The sequence below is a fragment of the Salvelinus alpinus genome, chromosome 13 (assembly GCF_045679555.1).
Source record: "Salvelinus alpinus chromosome 13, SLU_Salpinus.1, whole genome shotgun sequence".
In the NCBI taxonomy this organism is placed as follows: Eukaryota; Metazoa; Chordata; class Actinopteri; order Salmoniformes; family Salmonidae; genus Salvelinus; species Salvelinus alpinus.
In genome coordinates this window covers 8,923,616-8,943,942 of record NC_092098.1, presented here as the reverse complement: position 1 = coordinate 8,943,942, position 20,327 = coordinate 8,923,616, and the positions used below count along the sequence as shown (strand labels likewise).

The 20,327-nt window shown below is 43.2% G+C and overlaps 1 protein-coding gene across 1 annotated transcript; it reads right to left on the bottom strand.

The window, feature by feature from the left end:
* Positions 1-2,941: 2,941 nt before the first annotated feature.
* Positions 2,942-15,960, bottom strand: LOC139536942 (glycogen phosphorylase, muscle form-like). The gene is made up of 20 exons (XM_071337683.1): positions 15,621-15,960; positions 12,248-12,349; positions 11,326-11,404; positions 11,062-11,165; positions 10,796-10,927; positions 10,355-10,466; positions 10,072-10,154; positions 9,516-9,659; positions 9,206-9,298; positions 7,930-8,076; positions 7,617-7,780; positions 7,164-7,278; positions 6,871-6,972; positions 6,424-6,571; positions 5,535-5,593; positions 5,277-5,418; positions 4,852-5,062; positions 4,423-4,557; positions 4,246-4,312; positions 2,942-4,128 (listed from the first exon to the last, which is right to left on the bottom strand). Exons 1-20 carry the CDS (start codon positions 15,861-15,863, stop codon positions 3,976-3,978), a joined length of 2,535 nt encoding a protein of 844 aa, XP_071193784.1. The 5' UTR covers positions 15,864-15,960; the 3' UTR covers positions 2,942-3,975.
* Between the last annotated feature and the right edge of the window lie 4,367 nt (positions 15,961-20,327).

The following is a 20,327-nucleotide window of genomic DNA, read 5'->3' as shown; positions in this document are numbered from 1 at the left end:
CCATGGCTCTTTGGGAAGGTAAGTACTTGAAAATTTATCAGCCGATGTTAGAATATTGTTTCAACGTTGTTATTTAGGTAATAATAGAATAACTTTGAAGAGCTCGGTTTGTCAACGTCTGCTCAGCTCCGCGGCATCACGTGCTCTCCCGTGGCTGGAGTCTTTGACAATGTTTTGGCCTTCCTCTGACACCGCCTGGTATAGAGGTTCTGGATGGCAGGAAGCTTGGCCCCAGTGATGTACGGGCCGGTCGCACTACCGTTTATAGTGCCTTGCGGTCAGAGTCCGAGCAGTTGCCATGCCAGGCAGTGATGCAACCAGTCAGGATGCTCCTGATGGTGCAGCTGTAGAACCTTTTGAGGATCTGAGGACCTATGCCAAATATTTTCAGTCTCCTGAGGGGGAATAGGTTTTGTTGTGCCCGCTTCACGACTGTCTTGCTGTGCTTGGACCATGTTAGTTTGTTGGTGATGTGGACACCAAGGAACTTGAAACTCTCAACCTGCTAAACTGCAGCCCCATCGATGAGAATGGGGGCGTGCCGGGTCCTCTTTTTCCTGTCGTCCACAATCATCTCCTTTGTCTTGATCACGTTGAGGGAGAGGTTGTTGTCCTGGCACCACACTGCCAGGTCTCTGACCTCCTCCCTATAGCCTGTCTCGCTGTTGTCAGTGATCAGGCCTATCACTGTTGTGTCATCAGCAAATTTAATGATGGTGTTGTAGTCGTGCCTGGACGTGCAGTCATGAGTGAACAGGGAGTACAGGAGGGGACTGAGCATGCACCCCTGAGGGGCCCCCGTGTTGAGGATCAGCGTGGCGGATGTGTTGTTACCTACCCTTGCCACCTGTGGGCGGCCCGTCAAGAAGTCCAGGATCCAGTTGCAGAGGAAGGTGTTTAGTCCCAGGGTCCTTAGCTTATTGACGAGCTGAATAGCATTCTCACATAGGTGTTCCTTCTGTCCAGGCTGGAAAGGGTAATGTGGAGTGCAATAGAGACTGCATCATCTATGGATTTGTTGGGCCGTTATTCAAATTGGAGTGGGTTTAGGGTTTCTGGGATGATGATGTTGATGTGAGCCATGACCAGCCTTTCAGATCACTTCATGGCTACAGACGTGAGTGCTACGGGTCAGTAGTCATTTAGGCAGGTTACCTTAGTGTTCTTGGGCACAGGCACTATGGTGGTCTGCTTAAAACATGTTGGTATTACAGATTCGGACAGGGAGAGGTTGAAAATGTCAGTGAAGACACTTGCTAGTTGGTCAGCGCATGCTCGCAGTACACGTCCTGGTAATCCGCTTCTTGAAAGCGGCAGCTCTACCCTTTAGCTCAGTGCGGATGCTGCCTGTAATCCATGGCTTCTGATTGGGCTATGTACGTACAGTCACTGTGGGGACGACGTCATCGATGCACTTATTGATGAAGCCAATGACAGATGTGGTGTACTCCTCAATGCCATTGGAGGAATCCCGGAACATATTCCAGTCTGCTTGCAAAACAGTCCTGTAGCTTAGCATCTGCTTCGTCTGACCACTTTTTTATTGATCTAGTCCCTAGTGCTTCCTGCTTTAATTTTTGCTCGTAAGCAGGAATCAGGAGGATGGAATTATGGTCATATTTGCCAAATGGAGGGCGAGGGAGAGCTTTGTACGCGTCTCTGTTTGTGGAGTATAGGTGGTCCAGAGTTCTTTTCCTCTGGGTGCACATTTAACATGCTGATAGAAATTTGGTAAGACTGATTTAAGTTCCCCTGCATGAAAGTCCCCGGCTACTATGAGCGCCGCCTCTGGGTGAGCGTTTTCTTATGGCGGAATATAGCTCATTCAATGCTATCTTAGTGCCAACCTCTGGCTGAGGTGGGCTGTAAAACAGCCACGAAGAATACAGATGAGAGCTCTCTCTGTAGGTAGTGTGGTCAACAGCTTATCATTATATACTCAACCTCAGGCGAGCAATGGCTCGAGACCTCCTTAGATATAGTGCACCAGCTGTTATTTACAAAAATACATAGTCTGCCGCCCCTCGTCTTACCAGACGCCGCAGTTCTATCCTGCCGGTACATTGTATAACCAGCCAGCTGTATGTTGATATTGTCGTCGTTCAGCCACGACTCCGTGATGCATAAGATTTTGCCGTTTTTAATGTCCCGTTGGTAGTTTAATCTTCTCCGTAACTCGTCAATTTTATTGTCCAAAGATTGCACATTTGCTTGCAGAATTGAGGGAAGTGTTTTTTTATTTTATTGCCTTCGAATTCTCAGAAGGCAGCCCGCTTTCCGGCCTCTCCACAATCACCTGACCTCAACCCAATTGAGATGATTTGGGATGAGTTGGACCGCAGAGTGAAGGAAAAGCAGCCAATAAGTGCTCAGCATATGTGGGAACTCCTTCAAGACTGTTGGAAAAGCATTCCGGGTGAAGCTGGTTGAGAGAATGCCACGAGTGTGCAAAGCTGTTATGAAGGCAAAGGGTGGCTACTTTGAAGAATCTCAAATATATTTTGATTTGTTTAACACTTTTTTGGTTAATTCATGATTCCATATGTGTTATTTCATATTTTTGATGTGTTCAATATTATTCTACAATGTAGAAAATAGTTTTAAAAAATAAAGAAAAACCCTTGAATGAGTAGGTGTGTCCAAACATTTGACTGGTCCTGTATGTGTGCATGCCTTTATAAATACATTAAGGGCAGCAAATAATTTGGAAGGCACATGGTTTCCATTTGCAATGTGTTGCACCTCTGTTTATGGGGTTACTTATCAACACACAGTCTGACAATGTTGACCATGTCAGTATGACCAAGCAGAGCCCCTTTCAATGTAGGTGGCCACTATACTTGTTTCATCGTTTGAGCTTGTGGTCTTCAATTCTAAGATACACACATATCTCGAGTACACATGCTGACAGTGGAATCTTTGTGTGTGATGAACAAAAGCCAAAGGTCTACTATACTTTATTGTCTTAGTATGAAGAACATCCCAAAAAGACAGCTGGGAAGGCCATTGTGTGGGTTTCTCAACAAATCACTGACACTTCCTCTGTCTGTGGAGCAGCTGTGTTATCCCGCCCCTCCACGGCTCTTCTTCTCTGGTTCCCAGGCTGACCCTCAGAGGTCTTCAAATGGACTATATGCATACGTCAATTTATTTAGGTCAAAACATTTACACAGGTTGACAAATATACAGCTGTTTAACATTTGGTTTTCTATCTGATTGAGTAAAAAGACTAGATACAGATCAACATATTAATGCAGGCCTATGTCCCCGAAGAGAGTTTGCACGGAGGTTGTCCTTTAGGCACCATACATATCAGGTTGATGGGGTGGGCGGATGTAGGAGGAGCAAACGTGTCACAATCATGGCAGTTCCTTAAGAAGGATGGTTCTCATCATTGACTAGAGCCTATGCTATGAGAATGCATGTACAATATTGACGGCATTCAAGCTAAGATAAATACATATAGCTCAAACTGCAGAAAAAAAAACACAAACTCGTTCAGAAACGAATCTCCATAACAACAGCGGTTAAGACTGTAATACCTGCATGGTCTGATTAGTGACAGAACAGTGCATACCGGTAAATTCATGTCTCTGTTGTCACTAAACAGAAGGCATTGCTTCATTTCTCATTTACTGCTATTGTGGGCTCAATGCATGTCGTGATAAGGGGTTTGAACAATGATGGTGTGAGCCATGTGAACAGCCAGAACTCTATGTATGAAACAGACTAGTCAAACGGACATCAATCACTAAAGTTATTCAACCCACTGGGCACAGACGTCCATTCAACGTCTATTCCACGTTGGTGCAACATCATTTACTTGAAATGACGTGGAAACAACATTGAAATGACGTGGAAACAACGTTGATTCTACCAATGTGCGCCCAGTGGGAAGTGCTTTATTAATGGTGCTTATTGTGGGGTGGTGGGGTAAGTGGTGAAGAAGGGAACTGTGTGGAGTGGACGCACAGCTTATTTGAGTTGCTCGTCGGGGGCAGGGATCTTCTCCAGGCTGGGCTCCATGCCCCAGATCTCCCGGGCGTACTGGGAAATGGTGCGGTCGCTGGAGAATTTACCACAGCCTGCAATGTTATGGATCACCATCTTGGTCCATTCCTTGGGTTTCTGTTTTTTAGAGAGAGGGACAGACAGGACGGAAGGAAAGATAATGAGGAGATTAATGATAAGGTATGGACGGATACCTGAATCAGGCAGCCTATGTTGTTTAACCATAACACTGACCTTGTACAGTTCGTTGACCTTATCCTGACATTTGATGTAGGCTTCGTAATCAGCAAACACCTTGAACCTGTGCATAAAACATTAGATAAGAATACATTGAAGAAAATACTTGCGAGTGCGTGCGTGCGTGTGTGTGTGTGTGCGTGTGTGTGTGTGTGCGTGTGTGTGTGTGATTACCTGTCGTGGTGCATCAGCAGGTCCACAAGTTCCTTGAAGAGGTCTGGCTGCTTATGGCTGAAGAAGCCACCAGCGATCTGGTCCATGGCCTGTTTCAGCTCGGGAATACGGTTGTAGTACTCAGAGGCGTGGTATCTGTGCAAGACAAAGGCCAGTGTTAAAAGCACGCAGTTCTGATTGACGCGCTCTCCAGGAAAAACATACAGTATGTTGAGTTTGATATTTCTTATACAAGGGAGACCTGGCCAAACAGGATCTACAGCTTGCCACTTGTGTATCGGACTCTGGCAGAGCCTGTCCCCTTTCTGTATCCCCCTCCTCCCCAGCACTCCCATTCCCGTGGATCAGTTTCTCTTTCCCTCCCTGTCCCTACCCTAACCCGCTGTCTCTTCTCCCTCCCTGTCCCCATGTCCATGTCTTCCCGCTCACCCTTTGCCGGCGTCCATTGCGTCCACATCCTCCACTCTCATGCCGAAGATGAAGAGGTTCTTCTCTCCGGCCTCCTCGGCCATCTCCACGTTGGCTCCGTCCATGGTGCCGATGGTCAGAGCGCCGTTCAGCATGAACTTCATGTTGCCAGTGCCAGAGGCCTCTGTGCCAGCTGTAGAGATCTGCTCAGACAGGTCAGCAGAGGGGATGGCTGGGAGGGGACAAGGAGTGTGAGGGAAATGATAAGCATGGGCAAAAACAGAAAGTGAGGGAAGAGAGAAAAGGAAAGATGGATGGAGGGATACAGTACAAGAGGAGAGCATTGTAGATTGAGGACGAGGGCAAACTACACATTATACCAGACGTTACGTCTAGTCAGACGTTACAACAACAGAGACCCATGGGGTTTTGGGTTAGTCGGTCACCTTTCTCAGCCAGGGTGACTCTGTAGTTCTCCAAGAAGATGATTTTGAGGCGGTCGCCAATCACGGGGTCGTGGTTGACAACCTCACCAATAGCTGTGATGAGACGGATGATCATCTTGGCTGTGTGGTATCCTGGGGCAGCCTGGGAGATGGGGGAGAGGGTGTTGCATAATGAGTTGTGGATGTAAGTTATTGTTCTATATTTACTTCCCGTAACTACATGCTGTTACTGTGAAGGCTGAGGGGCGCCAAACATACCTTTCCTCCGACCATGATGGTTCTTGGGGTCCAGTGCTTGTTTGGCTCCTTCTTGATACCTGAGAAAGAGACAGAGGGGTGTATAGTATTACAGAGGTAAAAGCACAGAGAGAGAGAGAGAGAGAGAGAGGTAAAAGCACAGAGAGAGAGAGAGAGAGAGAGAGGTAAAAGCACAGAGAGAGAGAGAGAGAGAGAGAGGTAAAAGCACAGAGAGAGAGAGAGAGAGAGAGAGGTAAAAGCACAGAGAGAGAGAGAGAGAGAGAGAGGTAAAAGCACAGAGAGAAAGAGAGAGAGAGAGAGGTAAAAGCACAGAGAGAGAGAGAGGGTAAAAGCACAGAGAGAGAGAGAGAGGTAAAAGCACAGAGAGAGAGAGAGAGGTAAAAGCACAGAGAGAGAGAGAGAGGTAAAAGCACAGAGAGAGAGAGAGAGATAAAAGCACAGAGAGAGAGAGAGAGGTAAAAGCACAGAGAGAGAGAGAGAGAGAGAGGTAAAAGCACAGAGAGAGAGAGAGAGGTAAAAGCACAGAGAGAGAGAGAGAGGTAAAAGCACAGAGAGAGAGAGAGGTAAAAGCACAGAGAGAGAGAGATAGAAGCACAGAGAGAGAGAGATAGAAGCACAGAGAGAGAGAGGTAGAAGCACAGAGAGAGAGAGAGGTAGAAGCACAGAGAGAGAGAGGTAGAAGCACAGAGAGAGAGAGAGGGAGAGAGAGAGAGGGAGAGAGAGGTAGAAGCACAGAGAGAGAGAGAAGGAGAAGCACAGAGAGAGAGGTAGAAGCACAGAGAGAGAAGGAGAAGCACAGAGAGAGAAGGAGAAGCACAGAGAGAGGGAGAAAGAGAGAAGGAGAAGCACAGAGAGAGCGGGAGAGAGAGAGCACCAGGGAAGTACTAACGGTTGTAGTAGGTGATCATGTGCAGACAGTTGAGCAGCTGTCTCTTGTACTCGTGGATTCTTTTGACTTGGAAGTCAAACATGGACTGGGGGTTGATCTTGACCTTGTAGTGCTCCTCCAGGTGCACAGCGAACTTCAGCTTGTTCTCCTACATTAGGGAGGATATGATGGGGGTGTGAAGTAGGCACATAACTTGTCAAATTACTTACAGTACTACCCACAGGTGGCTGATGGCACTTTAACTGGGAAGGACGGGCCCATAGTAATGGCTGGAACAGAATTAATGGAATGATAGCAAACATATCAAACACATGGTTTCTATGTGTTTGATACCATTCCATTCACTCCATTCCAGCCATTATTATGAGCCGTCCTTCCCTCACCAGCCTCCTGTGACGTACTACAGTATCTTGGTAAACGACGTGTCGGTGACTTCGTGAGACTCACCTGCTTGATTTTGGCGATGTCACGGATGAAAGCATCATCATCAATGAACTTTAACAGTTTCTTCAGCTGGTCAAGGTCACGGACAAACTCCTCTCCAATTCTCTGACAAAAGAGATGACATGAGAAATGTTAGCGTGCAAGCATCAGGTTACTGGCGCTCTCATCATGAACAGAAACATCTATTTTGCAACACTGATATTATAAACATACGGTCAAAATGATTTCAAATGTATGGCTACATCCAATGCAAAAGTCGTGCTACTTTCGAACTGTTTTTGCAACAGTTCCCCTACCTCTGCGATGACCTCAGCCAAGCCGGGGTTGCACATAACCAGCCAGCGACGGGGGGTGATGCCATTGGTCTTGTTCTGGAACTTGTGTGGGTCCAACTCATAAAAGTCCTTGAACCTGCACACAGAACACGCAGTAGCCCAAAATATATCAAATTAGTTTGCTTCAGCTCTTCAAACGAATCCTTTGAAAATGTGCACGCATTGAATGACTAATCCATCAATTGACACCTGATGCGTCTGTGTTACTTTGAAATATTCTGATTTAAATGTGTATTTAGCTACTTATTGAGGGGGGGAAAAACGGCTTAAGACCGTGATAGGTGGTTGTCTCTCTTAACTACCTAAAGCTGAAGGCCCTAACTGCAAGTCACGCTGGATAAGAGCGTCTGCCAAATGTGTAACATGTAATGTAGCCTAAATGTGATGCGTATGCGTTTTGTGTAGGACACGTACAGAGTGGCAATGAGGATCTCCGAGTGGATGCGGGCTACGCCGTTGACAGCATGGGATCCAACGATACACAGATGAGCCATGTTGACTTTCTTGCATCCGCCCTCCTCAATCAGGGACATGCGGCGCAGACGGTCGTGGTCGCCAGGGAACTTAGAGGCAACGTACTGGAGGGCGGATTTCAATAAAGTTTAGCCTCTAATAACATGTTGTGGTACAATAGCTCCAGTTAGACAAAGCGTAAGGAGCACTGATCTGTAATAACACTTCCTATGCGGCACCTTTAGTCTTGCTGCCACCTGCCGCACGTACATACCTGCAGGAAGCGACGATTGATCTCGAAGATGATCTCCAGGTGACGGGGCAGCAGGTGCTGGAACAGGTCAATGGGCCAGCGCTCCAGGGCCTCAGGCAGCACGGTGTGGTTTGTGTAGGCACAGGTACGGACACACACATCCCAGGCCTGGAAACACACAAGGACAGAGGTACGATAATACGATGTATTTCCCTGGTGGTTCATGATCCTCTCGTGATAGAAGTCGGATAAATGAATGGTAGTCTTAGCTTCACATTTGTGCTAAATATTTATTTGTAGTGTGTGCCAAAGCAGTAGAGAAGGTTAGAGGACGACTCTTTTGTAGCTGTCCCATTATGGCGACTTCTACTACTTCTGAGTTGGTAAACAAACTGAAAGGGTGCATACTGCCACCTGGAATGTGTTATTTGAACAGGTTTAAAGCCAAGGTTGGCGACTTAATGCCACCTGCAGTTATGGAATGTTTGCTCAAGAGCATCATTCATTGGCTGATCCCTCCTGATGACCCGGATGGAATTATGTGATCCTTCTTTAACCCATAGGAAGTCCCACCAAGTTGAATATTTCAAAATGGTGAAAGTCCTCAATGGCGCTGCCCATGCTAAAACAGGCTTTTGGGCCCTAGTTTTCTATGTATCTCGATGGCCCAAGCCAACACATTCTACTATGCTGGTCTTTGTTGCCCCCTCCTGGTATCATTACTGAAGTACAACTACATATGAAATGGCGTGGGCAGTAATACCGGATGTACTACTGTCCAGGGCAGTAGAGAGTAATAGTAATGGTGTCTTTTTGTAGACACTAACTCTGCCATGGCTCTTGGCCAAAGCCTATGAGGAAATAAATTGAGTTTGAGGTGTTTGGATAAACGCTGAAAATAAGGTCTGTGGTAAACACAGGCTTAGGAGATCTGATACGTTTTGTTCCATGACATCATCTTCATCAGCTAATGTCACTTTTTATGAATTTTGAAGCATTTTTGTAATACATTTTAAAAATCACAGACTTCATAATTCATTAAAGTCTGGCTAACTGACTGATATCTCATAGAACATACAGTATAAGTTGTCATAAGCTTGTGTTAACCTCAAATCTTATTTTCTGTGTTTATCCCAAAACGGTATTCTTTCCCCATTCATTTGCCCCATAGGGATGACTTAAAGAACCAGAGTTAACTCATTTCAGTTTTTTTAGGACTACAAGCTGGCGAGCTCTATGAAAATAATTCAGTCTACCTAGTTTGACACATCAGAACCTAGTCATCTCCTCCACTCACCTTGTCCCAATCCAGCTTCTCCTCATCAACCAGTACCCTCATCAGCTCAGGAATGGCCATGGCAGGGTGAGTGTCATTCAGCTGGATGGCAACCTGGATGTGACAGACATTAAATCACAGTATAACTATACTGATACAGTATAACTTTAGAAAGTGCTACCACTATAAATACAGAGATGCACAAGTATGAATACAAAACCATCACATCAGAACAAGACAACAAAAATGATACTTAAGCCAGTGACATGAAGACATAAGTGAAATGGAGACAATTACGTATACGTTTGAATCACCACCAGGGAGTTCTCACTTTGTTGGGCAGCTGGGCGAAGTCTGTGCGGACGATCTCTCTGGAGCCAAACTTGGAGGCCTTGAAACGCCGGACGATGTCCTGAAGGGTGGCGGCCACCACAAAGTACTCCTGCTTCAGACGCAGCTCCTTGCCCTCAAAGAACTGGGGAGGAAGACATATAGGAGGTGAGCCCAGACTGACCTGTATATCTGTCTGTCGCCGTCTTGAGTGCGTCACAATCAGTGGAGGCTGCTGAGGGGAGGGCGGCTCATAGTAACGGTTGGAGCGGAGTACATGGAATGGCGACTATTTGATACCATTCCACTGATTCCGCTCCAGTCATTACCACGAGCCCGTCCTCCCCAATTAAGGTGCCACCAACCTCCTGTGATCACAATACATAAGATTTCAAATTCCAGTCAATGCCAGTTCTTTTTTGAAGAGAAGAAATACAGAGTATAGAGCAGACCTGTTACAATGTATTCTACAGTGTATCTATAATATCTATGTACAGTATACAATCAAAACCGACACTGCACCTGGATATTAGAGAGAAATTCAGATATATTCTTACGTTATCATTGGGGTACAGCACACGGGAAATGTTCTCGCATAAGTTTCTGTCCAACACAGCCTGAATGTACCCACCGACGTTGACTGTTGAGACAAGGAAAAAGACACCCTCAGGGCAACGGTTCCCAGTAGCCAATTACGTAACACGAGTTACATGAGTAATGTTAGCAATTTGCTGATCTAACAAACTAAAGCACATGAAATGGTGGATTGCAGCCAGTCAAGGCAAAAACATTTATTCAAGCAACGCATACATAGTGCCTTGGCCTCTGTAAGACACTTACAGTCTTTCAGGTTGAAGTCGCATGGGGCCTTTGCAGACCACAGTCTCATGGTGTTGACAATGTTGTTTCTGTAGCCGGGGATAGGGGTGTCGTATGGCAGAGCCAGCACTATCTGTCAACACAAGTACAAGAGACGGAGATTAGAGACACCTGCTAACGGAATCCATGTTCGTTGATGATTGATTCAATGATGATTCATTGATGGTTTATTGATGATTCAATGATAGTTCAATGATGGTTCATTGTTGGCATCCAGTGCCATATCAACACCTTGTTTTTCATCTCCCTTCTCAAACACTCACTCACTCACTCACTCACTCACTCACTCACTCACTCACTCACTCACTCACTCACTCACTCACTCACTCACTCACTCACTCACTCACTCGTCTTCCTCATATGCACCCTCAATCTCACCCCCAACCCCTGTCCTTTATTCACCTGAGTGTCAACCCATTTCACACCTTCTGGGGTGTGCTCGGTTCTGCCATAGAACTTGACGGGGCGCATGTACTCGGGTCGGGCCTTCTCCCAGGGGTTGCCGTAACGCAGCCAGTCATCAGCCTCCTCAACCTGTCAATCATTTGGTTATATAACAGTCTGTCGGGCACTTTCAGCAAAACAAGTTGTTTCACAGTACTTCCTTCTGTCTTATGGTCTGGAAATGATGGGGAAAAGCCCCCCAAAAGCATTTGAGCGTATGTTACCTGCCATCCTTTGACGATCTTCTGGTTAAAGATGCCAAACTCATAGCGGATACCGTACCCATACGCAGCCAGACCCAGAGAAGCCATAGAGTCCAGGAAGCATGCTGAGGAAAGGTTTAGGTTAGGGTTACACTGGCCAACTGAACTTATGTTTCTGATCCTGTTATACCACGTATATCATGTTTAGATCCTTCTGGTGATCTAAACTGTCTAAGGCACAAGAATGTCACACTCTCCGGGAGAGAAAGTAGCGAGGCAGCTTACCGGCAAGACGTCCAAGACCACCGTTTCCCAGGCCTGCGTCCTCCTCCATGTCCTCCAGCTCCTCCATGTCCAGACCCAGCTACGGAACAGAGGGGCTCAGGTCAAGCCAAGTTCAAACCACAACTCTGTGGCAATGGTATCCAGTTTAAACAGAGCCGGATTGATGCCTATAATATGGTTAAATGTTCTTTGGAATCTTGTCCTGGTCACTCTCTTACTGGAGCACAATTGGCGGTTAAAGGCCAAGTGCAGTCAAAAATGTGATTTTGCTGTGTTTTATATATCTTTCCACACGATCAGGTTGGAATAATACTGTGTAGTTGTGAAAAAGATGATGCCCTTTGTGTAAGAGCTGTTTGGAAAGGCCGCCTGAAATGTCAGCCTGTTTTGGTTGGATGGAGTTTTGGCCTGTCTGGTGACAACACCAGGCGGTAAATACATGAATAAACCAATAAGAAAGAGAGTTCCAAAACTCTCCGCCAATAACTCTCTGCCAAGCTCGTTTTCAGTTTTCCCCTGCCCACTCAAACCCCTCCCAGACAGTCCTAGCAAAATTATTGCTTGAAATATTGCTCTTTTCTCAGAAGCTATTTTTGTTTCTTTTTGACCATTTAAATTTAAAACAATCACGGTAAGGTACTTCATTGTTACCCAGAAATGATTTGATATTGAGATAAAAATGGCTGCATTGGACCTTTTAACATCCACCCACAACTTACAGTCTTTAGTCTAGGCACACTACAAACTCTTCTTCAGTGTATTTCTTTCAGCTAGACCTTTTGACAAATTTGAAAATGAAGTTGTTTGTTACAACGAGGTGCAGTCAGTTTGACTGCCACGGGTTAGCTACAGCAATGAAAATCCCATTTCGCTATGTTGGCCAGAATCCATGACATGATGTATGGATGTGAGCATCCCTCACCTGGTATATGGCCTCATCACAGGCGTTTTCCAGCGCCAGGTTCACCATGGTGTTCTGCAGGGTGCGACCCATATAGAACTCCAGCGAGATGTAGTACACACGCTGAGGGCAGGAGAGGAAGGGGAGAGAGAGATGAGAGGGATACCATAGGACAGCTAACAAGCACAGAAGAGACAATATTAAAAGTATGACCGTCTTATTGATGTACTGCATCTCTAGCCGTACAAGTACTACCCAATTAGTCACAGTCTGTTGCTGAACCCAAATGTTGACACAAGTTTTATGAGTCAGACATAGCAATGTTTCACCGTAGGGGCACCCATTCAAACGTTCAAGGAGATTCCTAGAATACTTCTAGACTTTTTATGTTCTGCCATTAGAAAGGAGCATGTGGAAATCGGACACCTGAGCCTTAGTTTAGCCTTTGAAATGTCACGTTTTCTCTCTTGGTGTTTTACAGGGAGGTCTGACACTCTCGGGCAGAGGAAGAAGAGGTGCAAGAGGAGAGAGAACGGGATAGAGGGCAGGGAGGAGGGGGGGGGGGGGGGTTACGTAACACTGGCATTTTGGCTTAGGTAAAAATAGCTTCAGCTGGGGTTGTTGTAAAGGTTAGTCTGAGTGTGATACCCATGAATAGTGAAAGAGAGGTCTGAAAACATAACTGTATCAGGGAATTGATACAGTAGTGTAAGTATGTAGAGAGCTAATTTACCAAATGTAATAAATTACTTAAAGGGACATTTCAAAAATTCATCATCTCCAGCACCACCCCAACATCAACATATGTGAAAATGGCAGGCCTCGTGGTTGTAACTAATTATGAGTAGGCATTGGATACACTTGTTTCCCTCTAAATGTTTTACTACAAAACGCACCATCTTGTACAAATGTGTGCAAATCGAGCAAATGTGTACGAAACAAATATGACCATCTATCATAAAATTGGGAGTCATTTGGATACATTGGGTTAAAGCTGGGATCCGCATTAGGAGAAATAGCGCCTCTGGCTGCCCAAGCGCATTTGTTATTGTTGTTTTATTTGTATTAAACTTCGGAGAGGAGCTCCTACATCAAGGTATGAAAACATCTTTGCATGTACCCTTCACACCAAAAACCAATGGTTCTATATAGTGCCAAATAAGGGTTCTTTGACTTATAGCGGAAGCCTTTTTGGTGCCATTATAAAGAACCATGCTCATAAGGTTCTAAATGGAAGCTGCATGGTGCTGTAAAGAACCCTTTCCTAAGGTTCTATAAAGAACCATTAAAAAGAGTTTTATATATATCACACCAAAAAAGGGTTCCGCTATGGTTACAACCTTTTGAGGACTATATAGAACCCTTTTTTTATGGTTCTTTATAGAGAAAGGTTCTACAAAGAACCTTTCTCAATCTCAAAGGTTATGTGAAGAAAGATACAGGTTTTATTTATTCTGGTTTAATAGCCATATTATATTGTTGAAATTCCAAAAGGTTTTAATTATTTTGTCTATTAAAAAGTAGAATCGGGTGTGCTAGCTCTTGTTCCCTGAGGAGAGAATTGAGAAGTACTTTGTCAATTGTTCTCAATAGACACAAGGCCATACATGAGTCTTTCACAAGACACCGCCACTGGCAATAAACATATAGTATATGTAACAGTATAACAGATTACATAAACTGGAAAGACACTCTCACTCACGGTTGCACAAAAAAAAAAAAATGGGCGAAAACCATGCCCCAAAAGATTCTAATGAGCCGCCGCACCTACATTTTCCCATCCAATAACGCATCATATGCAGATTTATTAGATGCATTAGAATGTGCATCTAATCTAATGGTCGTTTTTGGCATGTAAGGAGAAGAGCTCTCTATGTTCTCATGCATTTAGACTCTAACCAGCCTCCTGTTTTTTTTCTCAGATTAGGTGTCCTCTTGCCCTCCCTGCTCATATGGGTTTCTATCTTGACCTTTCTTTGAGAGAATAACTTATGACCTTTCAGCGAGGGACACCATAACCACCAGCTGACCTTGGATGAGGTGATAAAATAGAAGGTCAGAGGGCATGTGCTGTACAGGCAGCACTTTCTGATGTAGAGTAAAATTACCCTAGTTGGTATAAACATGGTATTAACACACACAAATAACTATTTTACAAAGATAATATTATATATGATATTTGTGATACACATCTTTTTTTGTGTCAACATTTCTTCCGGCTTTTGCTCTTGTTGTACTGACTATGTGTCACCGTCTGTAAGGATTTAGCATAAATAAGATAGATATGGAAGAAGCTGATTCATAACTAGATAGAAGGCTCCGTCTGATAAAACGAATCAATGAAGACGTGGAAACAAAAGTTGTTCCCCGTTACTTTACATTTGTTGATGTCAATTGGTATCTCTGCTACAACTGTAGCTACAGTATATAGGCTCCTGTATTCACTATAGTATGTGTACAGGAGAGGAGGAGACAGAAGGTCACAGAGAGGTCTAGAATTACAACTCCCGATGGCCGAGGAGCGCTAGGGGATTGGAAATGTCATGGCGTAACATTACAGTGACATTAGAAGGTGATACCGCTTGCACGCAGCAAAGCAACATTTGGCAAATAGATTTTACCCAGGGACAGGGTCCTTCTGTGGACAGCAGTACTTTGCTGGGGTTGACAAGGGAAAACCTAAAATCAGGCTTCAAATCTGTCATTTTCACTCAGTGTTAAGTCAAGGGTATACATTATGTGTAATATGTGTCATATTAAATTGCCATGGAGATCAGACGATGTTTTAAACCCCTTTGTCCTAAATTGGCATGGTTATCCTGACAATACGTCTGGCCACTGGTACATTAGGCTTCTTACCTGAGGTCGGAGGTACACAATAATATATTCATAAAATATTGTGGGGTATATAAACGCTCCAGAAATCTAAATGATTCAACAACTTCATTTCACTTCCGGAATTGTTTTAATTAAAATATTTACAGATTAGGCAGTAAAGCGTTTGTTACTTTATTTTATGTTACATTTAATTGAAATACGACATAAGATATATTTTGGGGGATGCGTTTTCAGGATACATATGACATACGTTTTGCAATATATGTACAAATGTATTTCAAATGTATGATGGTTTTTTTTTACCTGTATGGGATACCCAGGACCACTACAATATGTTATTTACTTGCTTACAGTATGCCCCATATATTGCCCATTGAATTCTGCATTATTTCGTGAAACCAAATGGAACATTTTTACATTTTATTCCATTTGTTATTTTCATTTCTATATGTTTCTTGACTATTACATTCTATTCTATTTCATACTTTTTTAAAATTCTGTTCTATGGGTTTTAGTAGGCTACAGGTGATACGAACGTCACAATAGTTTAACTCACTTTTGGATCTTTCTCATAGTAGTACTGCTGGGTTCTGATCCACCTGCCCACCAAGTGGTCGCGCACGGTGTTGGCGAGAGCAAAGTAGTAATCCCGTTTGGATGCCACATTTCTGTCCTTGACCAGCGTAAAATGGAGATGCCTGTTGAAAGCGAGCTTCAGCTCTGCCACGTTTTCCACGCCGGCAAGACCTCTCACAGAGATCTGCTTCTTTCTGTCGTGGTCTGACAACGGTTTTGACATAATGCTACTCTTGTGTCGGCTCTGACACCGGCTCCCTTCTTAAAATAAAAGGACACTTCCACCCAGTTCAGACACTACTACAGAAGACGCCACATGGATGGGTCATGTTCCCCTATTTATAGGAGTGATCATTACTATTGAGAAGAAGGCGGGGCGTACTCAAAATAGAGAGCCAATTACTACTCAGTCCCTATTATTCCATAGGAATACGTGTAGATTAGGCCTGTTTCACATCTTGCAGTCTAGAAACTAAATGAATATGAATTGAATTGTAAAGCATACAGTACTTGTTGCAAATTAAAATCATTTATTTGGAGGCATATAAAAGAGACATGGAGATGCAAAAAGTTTTCAGCTGGTTTAAAATGTAAAGTAATAGCTGTGAATTTGTTCTACTAGTCTGTGGCCAGACGCCTCGGGTTATTTCTCTCTGTTACACTGGGATGAAGAACTGTATCCTATTTGTGTCTCTTCACTACAGCCCCCAGCGTGCTTTGCTCCTCCTCTGCAATTTTCAAGAGTCACTGCAGTACTATCATGGAGCCCTGGTCCATTAATAGCAGCTCTAACCCAGTCCCAAAGGCCATGATATTTGAAAGGCATGTGTGGTTAATGTCAGGAGCCAGTAGCCGACACTTGTAGCCTGACACAAACCGAGCAAGACCACAGCTTTAGGGGAAAGGCAATATTTGTTTCAGTGACCTTTCTACATTAGGATGGTGTAATCATTACTGCGTCTTGTCCCTGCAGTGAGGTTACTAGCAGTAGAACGTTTCATACTGAAAACCGAATGAAGTTTTAAACTCTTAAAATATGTTAACCATTTCTGAAAGACCTCAACAATTCAATATCTGAAAAGTGTAGAAAATAACAAGATGCAATATTTCACAAAAAAAAACATGTTACAAAGAAGAGAAAGGAAGGGTTACATCCGGTAGAGGTACTGGCAGGGAATGAGCCAAGCCTTCCATATTTCCAACAACACAAGACCACTTTAAATGTACATAAACGATTGCGTTTCTTGTGAGATTAAATTATATTGTTTTATATATAATATACAATACTTGCAACAAAAAACATGATTGTATTGCATTTCAATTGCGGTCTTTGTCATTAATATCATGAAAGGGTATAGTACATGTTGTACTCCAATGACTTCCAGTAATCAACACCCTCCTTCACTGTAAAAAAAAAGACAAAAAAAGTTGTTGTTTCAATTAATTATTATTAAGTAACTGGTTCCATAGGTTTTTGTTTTTGTTTACTCAACTTTTCGGTCCAAGTGTTAGCTGAACAAAAAAAAAATAGTTTGAGAAAACATTCAGTCAACTTAAAATTATGTGTTTGCTTGTCTCATATGTTCATTCCACTAGAAATGATTATTTGGGCATTTTCCTTAAAAAAAAGGATATGGAACTAGTGACACACACAGTGCTTTTAACATAAAATGTTTTCAACTTACATATTTGACAAACATGGTTACAATGGGCATGTTAATTTGTAAAGTAATTTCCTCACTTGGGATCTGAACTCACGATCTCTTGGTTGACAATGTTCCAATCTTCCTCCTATGCCACAACTGTAGTACTCATTGTAGTAGGAAACAGTGAGTACTACAGACATCATTAGAATAGGGTCATGGGAAATGACCCCTTGGCCTGGACAGAGGGAGCAGGATTTTCTCTGAGTACATCAGCTCAAATGGAATTTGTGTTATTTGATCATCTAATTGACTTTATCTTTATAGTTATCTTGCAGATGCATTTAAAATATGTGAGAATACAAATATTCTCCAAAAATGTTATCTCGTTGTCATATGCATATGTCGGCATTTAACCTTTATTTAACTAGGCAAGTCAGTTAAGAACAAATTCTTATTTACAATGACGGCCTACAGAAAGGCAAGTTGTGAATCTGGATGAACAAGCATATGGTGAAAACACACAGACATACAGTACCGGTCAAGTTTGGACACCTACTCATTGCAGGGTTTTTCTTTATTTTTTACTATTATTCATTTTAGAATAATAGTGAAGACATCAAAACTATGAAATAACATATATGGAATCGTGTAGTAACCAAAAAAGTGTTAAACAAATCAAAATATATTTGAGATTTGAGATTCTTCAAAGTAGCCACCCTTTGCCTTGATGACAGTTTGCACTCTCTTGGCATTCTCTCAACCAGCTTCATGAGGTAGTCACCTGGAATGCATTTCAATTAACAGGTGTGCCTTGTTAAAAGTTAATTTGTGTAATTTCTTTCCTTCTTATTGCGTTTGAGCCAATCAATTGTTTTGTGACAAGGTAGGGTTGGTATACAGAAGATAGCCCTATTTGGTAAAAGACCAAGTCCATATTATGGCAAGAACAGCTCAAATAAGCAAAGAGAAACGACAGTCCATCATTACTTTAAGACATGAAGGTCAGTCAATCCGGAAAATGTCAAGAACTTTGAAAGTTTCTTCAAGTGCAGTTGCAAAAACTATCAAGCACTATGAAACCGGCTATCACGAGGACCGCCATAGGAAAGGAAGACCCAGAGTTACCTCTGCTGCAGAGGATAAGTTCATTAGAGTTACCAGCCTCAGAAATTGCAGCCCAAATAAATGCTTCACAGAGTTCAAGTAACAGACACATCTCAACATAAAGTGTTCAGAGGAGACTGCGTGGATCAGGCCTTCATGGTCTAATTGCTGCAAAGAAACCACTAATAAAGGACACCAATAATAAGAAGAGACTTGCCTGGGCCAAAGCACACAAACAATGGACATTAGACCGGTGGAAATCTGTCCTTTGGTCTGATGAGTCCAAATTTGAGATTTTTGGTTCCAATTGCCGTGTCTTTGTGAGTAGATGATAGGATGATCTCCGCATGTATGGTTCCCACCAGGACACATGGAGGAGGATGTGTGATGGTGTGGGGGTGTTTTGCTGGTGACACTGTCAGTAATTAATTTAGAATTCAAGGCACACTTAACCAGCATGGCTACCACAGCATTCTGCAGCGATACGCCATCACATCTGGTTTGCACTTAGTGGGACTATAATTTGTTTTTCAACAGGACAATGATCCAACACACCTCCAGGCTGTGTAAGGGCTATTTGACCAAGAAGGAGAGTAATGGATTGCTGCATCAGATAACCTGGCCTCCACAATCACACAACCTCAACCCAATTGAGATGGTTTGGGATGAGTTGGACCGCAGAGTGAAGGAAAGCCAAGTGCTGAGCATATGTGGGAACTCCTTCAAGACTGTTGGAAAACAATTCCAGGTGAAGCTGTTTGAGAGAATGCCCAAGAGTGTGCAAAGCTGTCATCAAGTCAAAGCGTGGCTACTTTGAAGAATCTAAAATAGGAAATATATTTGAAACACAGATTTGCAACCTCAAAAAAATTGAATAACTAGAAAGGAAACGATTACACCCCCACCCTCAGAATATGTGTGCGTATGTGTGTTGACAGGAAGAGAGAGAGGGGAGACAAACGTGTTTCCATGACAACACGCACGTGCTTTGTTATTTCAACTGGCCAAGGACACCTTAATAATAATTAATTGAATTCACACCCCACCACAGCAGTACTTTGCTAGCGCATTTACTTTATTAAGAGGAAAGGTGGTTGACACTGTGGCACGGTCAAGAAAAGGGAACGTGACCGCGCTAAATTGCTCAGCGAAAAGGAAACAGAGACAGCTAAAGGGATATATGTAACTGTCACTTAGTCAGACAAACTGGGTTGAATATGCTATGGAATGGAGGGGTTCAGACAGCTTTTGTAGTCTTCTGATGGAATCCTAATTACTTTTAATATACAGCATGAACATTTACATTTAGTGAGATAGTTAATGAGGTCTTAACAGGGTCAAGTAAGTACTCTTGATGTTTGCTATTCACTTGATGACAGACCATTTTCCAGTTTTACACACCTCATGACAATACTGCTGGGGTCAATTCAAGAGGGTAAGACATTTTTGTGATCTAATATAAATTGGTTGTTAGACTGGTTGTGGTGTCAAGTGCTGGGAATACCGTTGTAATGACTCATCTACTGTATCTAATAGGTCAGGAAATGTATGCAAAACAGAGCAATGTCAAATTGTGTTTGAGATAACTTGACATTTATTTAATATGTGGGAAAGATTGAACAGCCACCAACACACTTTGATCTCTGTCTGACGGGTAATCATTTGGCTGGGATTATCTTTTCCTTTCATCATTTATAATCAGATCAAACATTGATGTGGAAGGATGAATTATTACACCAAAATATTGCAATATTGCAGGTTCTTCTATCACAAAAATAGACCATTTTGTATTAACATCAGTAAGCGAACAGATGAATACCAATTTGCTAGGCCTACTCTCAGATGGGTAGAACATACCCATCGGAGAGTCTTTTTTTGTTTTCATGACCATACCAACGTTCATGTGTTAAGGTGAGGCAGAGAGCACACTTAAACTG